This window comes from Octopus bimaculoides, chromosome 25, assembly GCF_046866305.1.
Source record: "Octopus bimaculoides isolate indiv1 chromosome 25, ASM4686630v1, whole genome shotgun sequence".
NCBI lineage: Eukaryota > Metazoa > Mollusca > Cephalopoda > Octopoda > Octopodidae > Octopus > Octopus bimaculoides.
The window spans coordinates 8607537-8623441 of NC_142952.1; the positions used below are offsets into that span (position 1 = coordinate 8607537).

The 15905-nt window shown below is 34.3% G+C and overlaps 2 protein-coding genes across 2 annotated transcripts; one reads left to right on the forward strand and one right to left on the reverse strand.

The window, feature by feature from the left end:
* Positions 1–814: 814 nt before the first annotated feature.
* Positions 815–5295, reverse strand: LOC128250671 (uncharacterized). Its single transcript, XM_052976243.2, has 2 exons — positions 5159–5295; positions 815–3143 (listed from the first exon to the last, which is right to left on the reverse strand). Exon 2 carries the CDS (start codon positions 2809–2811, stop codon positions 1015–1017), a length of 1797 nt encoding a protein of 598 aa, XP_052832203.1. The 5' UTR covers positions 2812–3143; positions 5159–5295; the 3' UTR covers positions 815–1014.
* Positions 5296–6094: 799 nt separating this feature from the next.
* On the forward strand, positions 6095–15615 carry LOC128250672 (uncharacterized). Its single transcript, XM_089341600.1, has 4 exons — positions 6095–6233; positions 7340–8915; positions 12062–12096; positions 13060–15615. The coding sequence occupies exons 2-4, from the start codon at positions 7699–7701 to the stop codon at positions 14415–14417; spliced, it is 2610 nt and encodes an 869-aa protein (XP_089197726.1). The 5' UTR covers positions 6095–6233; positions 7340–7698; the 3' UTR covers positions 14418–15615.
* The last annotated feature ends 290 nt before the right edge of the window (positions 15616–15905 follow it).

The window sequence follows — 15905 nt, forward strand, 5'->3', positions numbered from 1 at the left end:
TCATCTACACACACGCAATGTCTGTAACAATACATTCCTTCTTGCATGCTCCATTTCATTCCTCACTTCACTTATACCTTGCTGTTCATGCACTCAAAAATTTCTCATCTAGCACACTAAGCTTGCTTCATTTCTTTCCAGCATTCATAAATCCCTTACATTCAATGCCCAAACTACTATTTAGCACTGTAGCTCATACAATGTCTCCTCTTGCCTGATGAGAGTATTCTCTTGTTATTTACTTGTTTCTTCCCCTCCACCCCACCATATTCTTATTCTGGTGACTATACTTACAAAATTCCTTCATCCGCTGCAGATGAGGTCACCTCAGTTACATACACTATCAACTACCTGTATACAGCCTTTTGAATATTCCAAACAATTTATGTTACTGGTGCTCTGACTGCTAACTACTTCTGTGCATTTACCACAAACTCACTTATCAGCCTATTTTTGATTCCATTACACCTTCTTAGCACCAACAGACAACACTGAATATACTCTATGGAATTCTGGTCAACTATATTCTCATAAAAGGAATTTGCCTTGAAACATATTATGTTGGATGAAATGCATTGTAAATTATAAATATTTTTGATTTCATTTGTTCTCTGAGTTGAAATTTAAGTTAAAAAACAAGTGGAAATGGTTTTGGTCATACTTTTTATGATCAAATATATTAGATTGCAAAAATAAGTTATGTAAATAAAGAAATGGAACCCCACCAAAAAATTTGATCCTTCTAAAATACAACCAAATTTCATAACACCTGAATCTGATAAAATATATTTAATGAATCAAGCAGGGAAAAAAGTACGTTATAATTAGGCTTTATTCCATAAAATGTCTTAGATGAATCAAGAACAGTATTTCATTTCTATGCTCCATTTTTTTTAGATTGATTATTAATAATTGACTGCTCTTCCTGTCACCAACTCTTTTTGAAAGCATACATAATGCAGTACACCATCTGACTTCTGTTCATTTCCAGGCTAGTTTGTAGAACCTGTGTTTCTAAGATGAATGATTAGTCACAGCAAATGATTCACCACACATATAATTTTGATATGGATTTTCTCCAGAATGAGTACGTTTGTGCTTAGTCAAATCACTATTTTGAGAAAATGATTTACCACAGATATTGCAATGATATGGTTTCTGCCCTGTATGAATGTATTTATGAGTGGTTAAGGAACTACTTCCAGAAAAAGATTTACCACAGATATTACAGTGGTATGGTTTTTCGCCTGTATGAATGCGTTTGTGCTTAGTCACATCACTATTTTGGAAGAATGATTTACCACAGATATCGCACTGATAAGGTTTCTCTCCTGTATGAATACGTCTGTGAATAGTTAAATGAGCAGTTTGAGAGAATGACTTACCACAGACATCACAATGATATGGTTTTTCTCCAGTATGGGTGCGTTTGTGAGTAGTTAAACGAGTTAACTGCGAGAATGATTTACCACAGATATCACAATGATGTAACTTCTCTCCTGTATGTATATGACTATGTTCAGTGAACTTACTTCTTGCAGAGAACAATTTACCGCAGATTTCACAGTGATATGGTTTTTCACCTGTGTGTATACGTATGTGTTCAGTTAAAGCATTACCATGAAAAAATGATTTACCACAGATATCACACCGATATGGTCTCTCACCAGTATGAATATTTCTATGTTTATTTAAAGTGTTTTGATCAGAGTATGATTTACCACAGATATCACAGGAAAATGGTCTTTCTGCTGTATGAAAACGTCTGTTGTGCATCTTTAATCCACTTGTCTGTGAAAATGATTTGCCACAAATATCACAGTGATATGGTTTTTCTCCTGTATGAATACGCTTGTGCTGAGTTAAAGCACTTCCTTCAGTAAAAGATTTACCACAGATATCACAGTGATATGGCTTCTCTCCTGTATGAATACGTTTGTGACCAGTTAAATGAACTCTCTGAAAGAACGACTTTCCACAAATATCACAGTGAAATAACTTCTCACCAGTATGAATACGTTTATGTTTAGTTAAATTACCAGCTTCAGAGAATGATTTACCACAGATATCACAGTGATATGGTTTCACTCCTGTATGAATATATTTGTGTTTGGTCAACTTATTTCCTTCAGAGAATGATTCACCACAAATATTACATTGATATGGTTTCTCACCTGTATGAATACGTTTGTGGCTAGTTAAGCGATCACCTCGAGAGAATGATTTACCACAAATATCACAGTGATATGGTCTTTCCCCTGTATGAGTACGTATGTGAGTGGTTAAGTGACTTTTTATAGAGAACGATTTACCACATACATCACAGTGATATGGTTTCTCTCCTGTATGAATGTATGTGTGTATTTTTAATTTACTTCCTTCGGAGAAAGATTCATTACAGATATTACAATGATATGGTTTCTCACCTGTATGAATACGTCTATGACTAGTTAAGCGATCCTTTTGAGAGAATGATTTACTACAGAGATCACAATGATATGGTTTTTCCCCTGTGTGAATACGTATGTGATTGGTTAAGTGACCTCTTACAGAGAATGATTTACCGCAGATATCACAGTGAAATGGCTTTTCTCCGGTATGGATGCGAATGTGAGTTGTTAAGGCACTTTCTTTAGGGAATACTTTGTCACAGATATTACAATGATAGGCTTTCTCTCCTGCATGAACACATTTATGTGTAGTTAAGACACCCTTTTTGGAGAATGACTTTTTACAGATGCTGCACTGATATGATTTTTTTTGTAACTCTCCAGGAAAAAAACAATCATTTAAATTCATCACATAATTCATTCTTCTATAGCTTTACTTTCTCTGACCGCAGTATATGGATATCTTCCTTTGTTTTGTAGTTATATATTCCTAGTTATTCAAAACATTTCTGCCACAATACTGCCATCAACTATTATCTGGAAAGGGTTGCACAGTCCTTTGTAAAATTGACCAGGTTTAAGTAGGATACAATATCATGCACATTCCAGATAATGAAGCAGAGAATGATTGCTAATATTTCACATTAACTCAATAATAAATCTATAGAGACAGAATTACATCTGTTCTATATATCTTTCTTTAGTCTTTAACAGTTGATAGTCAATTCTTTAATGCCAATGTCATTTGATATTCTGAAATGATAAAGAACGAGAGTAAGATATCAAAGATAATTAAAAAGTAGAAATCTAACAGTGAAATTTCACTACAATTAAATAGTGATAAACTATAAACTTTCACCTCAACAAATGAACTTCAGATTTTGATTTATCAAAATTACAGTATACAAAGTTGCGTAAAGTTTACAGACTACAGACACACCTTCAGAATGTGTAACATTACCTATGTTATAATAAATGACAGTGGTTTTATATTATATCTGGACTAGTGTCTTTGGTTGTTGTATCTTCAGAACTTCTTCAGGTGCCTCACATTAAATCTGCAGCAGTACACAGACCTCACTCCACTGTTGTTCCAAGAACATTTTCCTCGTTAGTTATTCTACTACTTGTGATGCCACTAATTTGATACACTTCAACCAAAGTTTTCATATATATATATATATATATATATAACCACAGTTTTATCTTTAAATTACCTACTACCTTTTAATGAGGACTATACAAACTGAGGTAATACACTAAGAGTGCCTATACAGATACATATATCCTTTAGACAATTGCATAACCCCTAACATGTGTATATATATATATATATATATATATATATATATATATATATATATATATATATATATATATATAAATTGACTTGCCCAGAGATTGAACTCATTTCAATAAGATCAACTATTACACCTAACAATCTATACTTATATTCACTATACCAACTTTTATAGAATAGTGGACAATAACTTTCTTCTCTCTGTGGATAATTATTTGTCGCCGTAACGTAATTCCTGGTCATTCCTTACTAAGCAGACCTATGAAAATTTGGCTTCTATTTCAAGCAGATCGAATTACTATATAGTTTCCATTCCAGGGGCTCATTGTTTTGTTTGGGCCTTCTATCAAAGTAGAGTTGTTTTCATCGCTGCTATGAATTTTATAACAGATCAAACGAAAGGAAACATAGATGAACTAAGAAAAGACGACTGAATGAAGGAAAAACATAAAATATACCTTTCAAAAAGGTAAACAAACTACTCATGAATACATTCGTACAGGAAAGACTCCATATCAGTCTTATATGTGGTAGATTATTCCCCGTAGAAAGTGGTTTTACTTGCAAGCCTAAAAATGCAATACAGTTACTCTTTCACGTCTATCCTAAAAGGATAGAAGGTATATCACGGTCATAACTGTGATAAATTGTTCTCTACGCGAAGTAGCTTAACCACGCACAAATACATGCAGATATGAGAGAAGCTGTATGACTGTTGATATCTGTGGTAAATTATTCTTGATGATTTTAAAATCATTTTTGTAACTTCATAAAATTTTTAATGACAGTCTCAATGTTAAATATCCCCATATATACCTGTCTTCAATGACCTTGCAGCGAAGGCTAATAATACTTTATAACCTAATTGGCGACATTAACTTAGGTGAAATCAAGTCTTAATAAATTCTAGCTTTTCTCTTCACTTACTTGTTATGTCCATTAGAAAAATATTTTTACAGAATAGCAAAAGCATGAAGAAAAAAAAAAGACCAAAAATAACGAAACCACACACACACACAGAATATTAATTTTCATCGTGTAGGATTTCAGATTTTCTTTCTTTTTCTTTTCTTATTTAAGATGAATTACAGTACAGGAATTTGAGAATGAAGAATACTACAAAATTACGAAAAAGAAGAAATCATGTTAATGGTGGCAGCTTTTGCGAATGCACAATTAAAGGCGAGAGGATTGAGACAACTGGATTTTTTTTTTAATTTTTAAACGATTCATTAAGTATTTTGCATCATGAGATTCTATACAATCTCGAAAAATCGCGAAAAAAAATCTATTTCATTCGCGAGAGAAATTCCGAAAGACAATCAATCACTGTATCAGGAAGAAATGCTTCTTCCTACTGTTATGTTCTCACTTCAGTATAATTAATTTCATTATTCCTCCAAGTAAAGCACAATTCTGTTATTTACAAATATTAGTACGGTATAGAAAGAAACGTTTGTCAACTTACCGTTTTCAAATCTAAACAGTAAATCAATGGGTTATATTTTCACCAAAGCATATATATCTGTTTGTTAGAATGAGGTTTTAGCAATTCTTTATCAACCTCATTAGACATCAACATTGAAGAAATTACTATATTATCACAATGAACAAGTGAAGCTGACTATATGTCTCCAGCCGTACTTTCGATGTCTAACATTACAATCTCTGTGTGAATTAGTGCATTATCATCCTGAAAGATTGCGTTTCCCTCTGGAAACTGTTCTGCAACCATAGGATGAATTTGATTAGGTAAAATGCTTAAATAGTCTTAACTATTAATTTTGCCATGAAGGGAAACCATTGGGCCAGCAGATTTCCAAGATATAGAACCCCCCCAGATCATCATAGATCCTCCTCCATGTTTAACAATTGGAAGAAAGCAGGAAAAAAATAGCAGTTATTTTATGATACCAGCAGGTATGTCTAGCAGACGAACATCCATCGCCGAAGATGACCAAAATGAGGGCGAAATCACGTGAGCTGGTGGTCTCCAAGCTACAATAGTAGGAAGTTCTCTCCCTGCTTGCAAAGCTCACCGAATAACCAGCTGGAATATCGTCTGTTCCCCTAGAACACCTACATTTTGGTGGTGATAAACATTAATGCTAATATTGTCCAATGGTTTATTATCAGAGTAATCTACTCACTAATAACATGCCCAATGCATATTCTAAGGATTAATAAAGATCTTTTTGAAAATGTTTTAAAACGTAATTATTGTATCTGGTTTAAATATTTTATTTTTGAGAAAAATCACATCTTCACTGGAAACATCCAGCTCTCCCATTCCTTATGAGCTCATGAGATCTCCAAGGGGACACTACCAACGAGTTTTAATATGACATCGAAAGTGCGGCTATATCAGCTTCACTTGTTTGTTGTGGTAATTTAGTGTTTTGTTGTTAAAGGGTTTTCTTGAATGTCGATGTAGAACAAAGTTGGTAAAACATCGGTAAATCTCATTGTAACAGTCAGATATTTATTGTGGTAGTTTGGTGAAAATATATAACATACTGATTGACTGTTTACATCTGAAAATGGTAAGTTGATAGACGTTTGATTTGATGCTGTAATATTGTCTGTAAATAATAAAATTGTTTCACTTGAAGGATAAGGTATATTGAAATGAAACAAAACAACAGGGAAATATATTTCTTTCAGATACAATAATTATATAAATGTGCAAACTCATAACAACATTAGTAAAAGATATTTCTTCCAAGAATACAGTAATTATATTGTTGTTGGCACTCCGTCGCTTACGACGTCAAGGGTTCCAGTTGATCCGATCAACGGAACAGCCTGCTCGTGAAATTAACGTGCAAGTGGCTGAGCACTCCACAGACACGTGTACCCTTAACGTAGTTCTCGGGGATATTCAGCGTGACACAGTGTGACAAGGCTGACCCATTGAATTACAGGCACAACAGAAACAGGAAGAAAGAGAAAGTTGTGGTGAAAGAGTACAGAAGGGTTCGCCACCATCCCCTGCCGGAGCCTCGTGTTTTCGCTCAGTAAACACTCACAACGCCCGATCTGGGAATCGAAACCGCTGCCCTAACCACTGGGCCATTGCGCCTCCACAATTATATTGTACTTGGAATAAATAACAACTTTGAAGAACAAATTTCCATATCTTCACTTTGATGTAGAAGATAATACTTTTAAACCTCACATGTTGATCTCTATTTTTAAAAATATATGTTGGAAATTAATTTAAAAGCCAAGACTAGTAATTAAGTGAAGTAAATATTTGCATAATTAAAATATTTCATTGATATGTTTATATTGCCTCGAATAGTGACAAGGTCTTTCGAGGAAGAGACGCCACATTGAATGTGGAGGAATTAAATGTTGAGACTCACGTTTAAGATTTGCTGTAGTTATGAAAAACAACTGTAAAAGTATCTGGAATGTCTTATCCCAGATAACAGTGACAGCTTCTCTTGTGATTACGTACATAAATAGTGAGATTCTTTCCTGCAGAAAATGATTTACAATAGGTAACTCTGTGATTTCGTTTCTTCCCCATATGAATGCATTTATTAGTAGTTAGGTTACCTTTTTGAGAACTATTCTCTTTTTGCTAATGTTTTTACTTCGTTCAGTTTTTTATATATCTTTTATGGTTTCTCTGTCATTTCAGAAAATCAAATGTCATCAACATCAAAGATCCATTATCAGTATTTGTCACCATTTACAGACTTGAGAAAGCAGTTATACAGAAAACTTACAACACTGTTTCTATAAATTTATCTTTGAGTTACTGACAGTTACTCTTCCAAGTGAAACATTTCTCTTCATTGTATAGAATGGGTATAAGATGATTTTGCATTACACTTAAATTTGGACAGATTTACAAATGAATTTCATTGCTATTTCTGAAACCAGCAGAAGGAAAACTGTTGATGGAAATATTGCAGTAGAAGAATTTTGATCAATGTTGTAGTAGATAAAGAAGAAATATTGATGTAATTGTCCCGAGAAAAGAAAAATTAAAGGGAAATGAATTTTCCTCAAGAATTGCCAAAGGAAGTGGGAAAATCACTTTATCATTGTGATATTTGTCAAAAGATATTCTCTCTAAAAAGTAGCCTTAGTAATCATAAAACCATCCACTCAGCAGAGAAACGACATAATTGTGATATCTGTGGTAAATCATTCCCTCGATTACAAACCTTAATTGTTCACAAGCGTACTCATACTGGAGAGAAACCATATCACTGTGATATCTGTGGTAAATCATTCACTGTAAAAGGCACATTAACTCAACATAGACATGTACATACAGGAGAGAAACCACATAACTGTGATGTATGCAGTAAATCATTCTCTCAATTGCATAGTTTAATTACTCACAAACACATTCATACAGGTGAACAACCATATGAATGTTGTATCTGTGGTAAATCATTCTCTCAAATGCATAATTTAATTGCTCACAAACGCATTCATACAGGTGAAAAACCATATGGATGTAATATCTGTGGTAAATCATTCTCTCTAAGGTGTCACTTAGATGGTCACAAGCGTACTCATACAGGTGAAAAACCATATCATTGTGATATCTGTGGTAAATCATTCTCTCAGGCTAATGGCCTAACTCGCCACATACGCATTCATACAGGTGAAAAACCATATCAGTGTAACATTTGTGGTGAATCATTCTCTGAAACTGGTAATTTAACTAAACACAAACACATTCATACAGGTGAGAAGTCATATCATTGTGATATCTGTGGGAAATCGTTCTTTCAAAAAGCTCATTTAAATTCTCACAAACGCATTCATACTGGAGAGAAACCATATCATTGTGATATCTGCGGTAAATCATTCTCTCATGGGAATGTCTTAAATACTCACAAACACATTCATACAGGAGAGAAACCACATTCCTGTGAAATCTGTGGCAAATCATTCAGTGATAGCGGTTCATTAGTTCTTCACAAACGTATTCATACAGGAGAGAAGCCATATCACTGCGATATCTGTGGTGAATCATTCACTTACGGAAGTGCATTAACTGGTCACAAGCGTATTCATACAGGAGAGGATCCATATCGCTGTAATATCTGTGGTAAATCACTTTCTACTAGTTCTAGCTTAATTAGGCACATACGTATTCATACAGGTGAAAAGCCATATCACTGTCATATCTGTGGTAAATCATTCACAGTAACAAGTCAGTTAAGTACACACTACGACTCTCATACAGGAAAATAGCTGTATCACTGTGATATCTGTAAGAAATCATTCTCTTAAGCAAGTATATAATTATTCACAGACATATTTATACTGGAGAGAAACCCTTTCATGTGATTTTTATGGTTAATCTTTCTTCCAAAATAGTGATATAACTAAGTGCAGTGGCATTTATACAGAAGAAAATTCATATTACTGTACTATCTGTGAGATAGCATTCTTTTTAAGTAGTGCCTGAACTACTCACAAATGCCTTAATAAAGGAGAAAAATTACACAATTGTGATATCTGTGGTTTATCACTTTCTGAAAATAGTAATTAACCTAAATAGATATAACCATTCTAGGGGGGAAAAAAACCATCACAGTGTTATGTGTAATACATCACTCATTTACTTACAAATATACACTCTGTAAACAGAGATATCATCACTCTAAAATTGTCAGGAATATAGCAGCCTCCCTAATGTTGGATCTGCAATAACATACCTTACAATACACTGTCAAATTGATCATGTTTGGTAGTGCAACCAACCATAAAAACTATGCCCTCAAAACATACATGTGAAATGTTTTACATAACTCATAGAACGGACCTTTTTTCTTTGTTTTGTTTTTTTTTGTGATACTTTTAATAAATGATTATATATATTGCATTGCATTGATTATTTATTGATTTGAACTTATTAGAATGAGTTGTCCTAGAAGGATCTAAACGTTGTTTGTTTTTGTTTGCCCATTTCATTGCATCTGATAAAGTTTTACTGAACATTTTGGTTATCCAATACTTTGCACTCTGATTCATTTTGTGTTTTGCACATTGACTACAAATATGCTTATTTCAACATAAATAAAGCTGAAACTATTTAGTTCCAGCTCTGACTTGCATTTTCCTAAACTTTTCTAAGCAACCTATTTTCCATAGAATTAGCCACAGAACATTTTGATTAACAGTATCAAATGCCTTGCTTAAATCAACAAAGCAATGGTATAGAGCAAGATACTGTTCAATGCACTTTTCCTGCAGTTGGCTGATAGTAAAGATACAATCAACTGTGCCCCTAGAGGAACAAAAACCACATTGAAACTCAGACACTATATTTGGAACTATGAAGGTATTTAAACACCCTTAGAGAATGCAGGTAAGTACCAAAGCAAAATCCCATGAAAATTACTTCTCAGATCCTATATATATTCGGAGCCCCCCTTTGGTCACGAATGACCATGGGATTGCACCTAGAAAGTTACCCTTCGAGGCACAAGTCCGAGCAAGGTTGTTTATGGAGGATCACCAGTCGCCCATGCATACCGGTCTCCCCTCTCCATGCTACTGATGTTATCCAAGGGAAAAGCAGAGGCCGATAAAGCTTGGCACCTGTGACATCGCAACTCATTTCTACAGCTGAGTAAACTGGATCAACGTGAAATAATGTGTCTTGCTCAAGAACACAATACGCAGCCCGGTCCAGGATTCTAACTGACAACCTCACAGTCATAAGTTCGACACTAACCACTGAGCTATGCACCTTCACCATATATATATATATATATATATATATATATATATATATATATATACACACACACAAACACATACACACACACACACACACATGCATACATATGTATGTATATGTTTACCTGTTTCAGTTATTTGACTGCAGCCATCCTCAGCCACTGCCTTGATTAAATTTGCCATGCCTCTGTCTGTCTACTCCAGATCACATGTGTTCTGCCTTTCACTTTCCTGACCCAGTCTTACTTACTCCTCTTTCCCTTCTTTAAACTGATATTCACCATTAACCACAACTCCACTGTTGTTCACCATTCACTTCTGTCCCCATCAGCCACTCTCCTTTTACACAATCAGTGTTACCCATTTACCCAGTCCAATCTTGTTGACCATTTTAATTCTGTCCACCTTCCTGTAACTTGAGGGTATGCTCTGACATCCCTTTACCATTTTCTTTTCTTTTCTAACTAGAGTAACCATGTATCTGCTCTACCTCAAAATACCTGTTTCTATCCATCTATCATACTTTAACTTCTCATTACCTGGCAAAAAGCCACATCCCTCAAATGATTTGCTAACCTCACTTGTGCTGGTACCATGTAAATGGCACCCAGTACACTCTTCGCAGAGTATAGAGGGTATAGACCTTTACCTCGTCGGCTCCTGTCAAACTGCCCAAACCATGCCAGCAGGGAAAACAGATGCTAAGCAATGATGATGATGTCCTTGATATTACTATATAATTCATGTCTTTGTGCTTGTGTTTCAAAACAACGAACGATTATAATATTCCAAAACGGTGGTTGCCACACTGCTGCAGATAAGCATTTCTTTTCACAGAAACATGGCACTTCCCCTCTGTTTAGCAATAAAATCAGAAGTGGGAGAGAAAAACAGGACTAAATTTTATCCAGTGGTTTACTATCAGTATTCTTACCGACTTATATAATGTCTTATTCATATTCTAAAGATCGATGATCTTAAGAAAATGCTCTTAGATCGTAAGTATCTCGTCTCACGATAACTCCAAGGGGACGCTATCATTGCGGTTGTAATAACTGACATCGAAAGTGCGGCTGGAGACATAAAGTCAGCTTCATCTGTTATTTGTAATAAGTTAGGATTTTATTGTTGAACAAATTGGGGAATTACTTTGATACAGGCGCAGAAAGAAGTTGATAAAATGTTAGTAAACCTCATTTTAACAATCAGATAATTAGTTTGGTGAAAATGCACAACGCCCTGATTCACTTTACATCTGAAAACGGTAAGTTGATAAACGTTTGTTTTAATGCTGTAATAATTAATAATGTGTGTAAATAATAGAATTGTGTTTTACTTGGTGGATAAGATCAATCATATTGAAGTAAAAACATATAACAATGAGAAAAGATATTCCTGTCAGATAAAGTAATTATATAAACGTAAAAACTCAGCGACATTGGTAAAAGATATTTTCTTCGAGAATCTCCGATCTGGATATGATGGAGTTACGGAAAACAACTGTCAAAGCAACTGGAATGATTTATTTCGTTGAAAGGCTACTCTCTGCGGAGAATGATTTACAACAAATAAGACTACGATATTGAATACATTTGGGCGATCTTTTCTTTATCCATAATGTTTCTTTTTGTTTGATCTTTTATAAAACTAGTAGCATCAATGAAAACGACTTCACTTATGTGTCTGGTCAGTCATGGCTGACTTGAGAACAAAACAACAACAACGTGTCTCGGGTGGAAACTGTAGTCACCGAACCTTCTTGAAATAGGAACCAAATTTCTTTCAAAATTGCGCCTAACCATCTTAGAGAGGATGGCCGGATGTGGAGCACAATGGATAATGTATTCCTAGATATATGATTGCAAATGCGTTTGGTCATAGGTGTACTTTGTAAGGAATGACTAGGAATTACGTAACGGTAACAATGGATGTTTCAATAGAGAGACGAATGTTATTGTTCACTATTCTGTAAATTGTGGTTTAGTGAATATAAGTATAGTTTAAGTGTCAACTGTTAGCTGTAATAGTTTCTCCTGTGGGAGTGAGTTCAGTCCTTAGGTAAGCCAGGATATATATGTATACTCTAATTGAAGTAATAGAATAGTTGATGAGGAGAATATCCCTGGTGTGGACAATGGGATGAGAATAATGTATCCTGTCAGTTTTGATACAGAGTTCAATTCTAATTCCTGAGAACATTACTGAATACTAAAGAAATCCTGAAGCTACAAAAACTATAGTTTATAATCACTATTTTTTATTGTAATATATGTAACGTTACACAAATTAAAATGTAAAGTTTAATTATTGAGGTAAAAGTTTATAGTTTATCCATATAGAATTGTAGAAATATTTATTTTTTAAATATTTTTAATTATTTACACTGTTTCTCTATCATTTCAGAAATCAACTGACATTGGCATTAAAGCTATCATTAATACACAAAAGGAAGATTTGACACAAAAGTCGTACAACTCTGTTTCTATAGATTTATCTTTGAGTTACTGAGAAATATTTCTTCTGTGTGAGACACTTTCTCCTCACAGGATGAGTTTGTGTTCAAGTTAAATTTGGATAGATTCATTAAAGAGTTTGCTACTGAGGAAAAATTGCAGTATAAATGGTTTGATGAAAACAGGAATATATAAGAAGTGATAAAAACACCCATTCTCTCATTTGAAAACGTAAATTCTAGAACAATGAGTTCTTCTGAAGAATTGTCAAAGGAAGTAGGAAAATTATCATACCCCTGTGATATCTGTAAAAAGACATTCTCTCTAAAAAGCAGCCTTGCTACTCACAAACGTATTCACACAGGAGAGAAATCACATAAGTGTGATATCTGTGGTAAATCATTCTCTCAAATACGTACTTTAACTATTCACAAACACATTCATACTGGAGAAAAACCATATAAATGTGAAAACTGTGGTAAATCATTTGCCTTTAGAAGATACTTAGCCAAACACATACGAGTTCATACGGGGGAAAAGCCATATCACTGTGATATCTGTGGTAAATCATTCTCTGAAAGTGATGGCCTAACTAGCCACATTCGAATTCACACAGGTGAGAAGCCATATCAGTGTAATATTTGTGGTAAATCATTCTCTGAAAGATGTAATTTAACTACACACAAAAACATTCATACAGGAGAGAAGTCATATCACTGTGATATCTGTGGTAAATCATTCTTTCAGAAAGTTCACTTAGATACTCACAAGCGTAGTCACACAGGAGAGAAACCGTATCACTGTGATATCTGTGGTAAAGCTTATGCTGATGTAAATAGCTTATATAGACACAAACACATTCACACAGGACAGAAACCATATCAGTGTGATGTCTGTGGTAAATCATTCAGTTACAGAGGTCCATTAACAGCTCACAAACGTATTCATACGGGGAAGAAACCATATCGCTGTGACACATGTGGTAAATCTTTCAGAGAAGCAGCTCAGTTATCAATACACAAGAGACGTGTTCATACAAATGAGAAACCATATCAGTGTGATATCTGTGGTAAATCATTTTCTGATGGAAGTATATTAACTGTTCACAAACGTATTCATACAGGGGAAAAATCACATCACTGTGATATCTGTGGTAAATCATTCACTGAAGGAAGTAAATTAACTGTTCACAAACGTATTCATTCTGGGGAAAAACTATATCACTGTGATATCTGTGGTAAATCCTTCTCTCAAACAGCACATTTAACTGTTCACATTCGTATTCATACAGGTGAGAAACCGTATCACTGTGATATCTGTGATAAATCATTCTCTCAAACCAGTCATTTAACCATTCACAGACGTACTCATACAGGAGAGAAACCCTATCAGTGTGATATTTGTGGTAAATCTTTCTTCCAAAATAGTGATGTAACTAAGCACAAACGTTTTCATGCAAGAGAGAAACCATATCACTGTGATGTTTGTGGTAAATCATTTTTCCAAAATAGTGATTTGACTAGACACAAAAGTATTCATTCCAAAGGAAAATAATATCACAGTGATATCCTTGGAAAGTCATTCTCAAGTGAGCTCAACTGCTTGGAAATATCCATTCTCTGAAGCAGAGTGGGATGCAACTGAACAGAAACATCGGCATTAATGTTGCCAAGGATACAACAGCTTCTGTTCTGATTCCACAATAAAATACATCCATTACTCTGTGAAATTGATCATGGCAGGTAGGGCAGTCAGCCATAACAACAATGCCCCAAAATGAAAGACAAAAGTGAAATATTTTTCCTGGTGCAGAACTCATGAAATGGGAACTTTTTTTTCTTTCTTGTCTTTTTTTTTTTTTTTTTTTTTTGTGGCAGTAATAATAATGCATTGTTTGCATTTGAGAAAGTTTTACAGGAGAGGGAGAAAGTAAAATAATGAAATGGAGAGATAGGTGCAGGAATGGCTATGTGGTAAGAAGCTTGCTTCCCAACCACATGCTCTCTGTTCAGTCCCACTGCATAGCACCTTGGGCAAATGTCTTCTACTGTAGCCTCAGGCCAACCAAAACCTTGTGAGTGGACTTGGTAAATGGAAGATGAAAGAAGCCCGTTGTATGTATATATATATATATATATATATATATATATATATATAAGGATTTACTTTTCGTAATGAGATAAAAGACTAAGGCTGTGTATAATATAGAACATTTATAAATAGAATGTCTTACAGCTGTTTCCAGGATATTTATTATATCCCTTCATTGGAGACGGTGTGAGAGGATGATTAAGCAATAGTTAGTTTAGTTAAGATAGGAAATAGAGAGTGAATGTAGGGATATTGTATTTGTAAATCCAATGTTTAGGCAGAATGAGTTTGGATTTTACTCACAAGGTATTGGAATCTTATATGTATGAAGAAAACTGTTTGCAGCATTTGTTCCAGCTCCTTATCTTCTGAGTTCAAACCCTGCAGATCTCACTTTTGCCGTTTATCCTTGCGGGATTGTTACAATAAAACACAAATGAAGAACTGAGGTTAATGTAATTGACAAACCACTTCTCAGAAAATTGCTGGTTTTGTGCCTAAATTAGAAATGATGTTATTAATATTGATTCATTATCAATAAGTTTACCCCTGAAGGCTAAATATCAGCCTTCAAAATATGAATATTAATTTATTCCTATGTGATGTGTAAAAACATTGTAAGTAATGATCTTTTTGATGTTAATAAATTTTGTTGATCAAATTTATCTTCCCCTTATTTCTAAGCCTTTGACAGAATCCCTGCTCCCTCATCTGGTGGTCAATGTAGAAGTTATGAATAGATTAGTGGTTGGTGAGAGCTATATAAGCCATGTACAGGGATGTACACTATTGTATAATAAAAACTTCACAATTTTCAAGAAATCTATATTCTTCAGGTATTATATACCCACTTTTTTTACCTCCAACATCTAATATTGTGAGACAAATGCGATGATGTCCGCATCAGTGACAATGCATTATCATCTAAACTATATGAAATTTCTGCAACTA

Excerpts from the sequence above, each read along its gene's own strand:
- LOC128250671 (XM_052976243.2), bottom strand. The coding sequence starts at position 2,811 with ATGAATTATGTGATGAATTTAAATGATTGTTTTTTTCCTGGAGAGTTA.
- LOC128250672 (XM_089341600.1), top strand. The coding sequence starts at position 7,699 with ATGAATTTTCCTCAAGAATTGCCAAAGGAAGTGGGAAAATCACTTTAT. Across the intron at positions 8,916-12,061 it reads GACTCTCATACAGGAAAATA|TAGCATCAATGAAAACGACT; the intron begins GCTGTATCACTG and ends TTATAAAACTAG. Across the intron at positions 12,097-13,059 it reads CGACTTCACTTATGTGTCTG|AAGTGATAAAAACACCCATT; the intron begins GTCAGTCATGGC and ends GGAATATATAAG.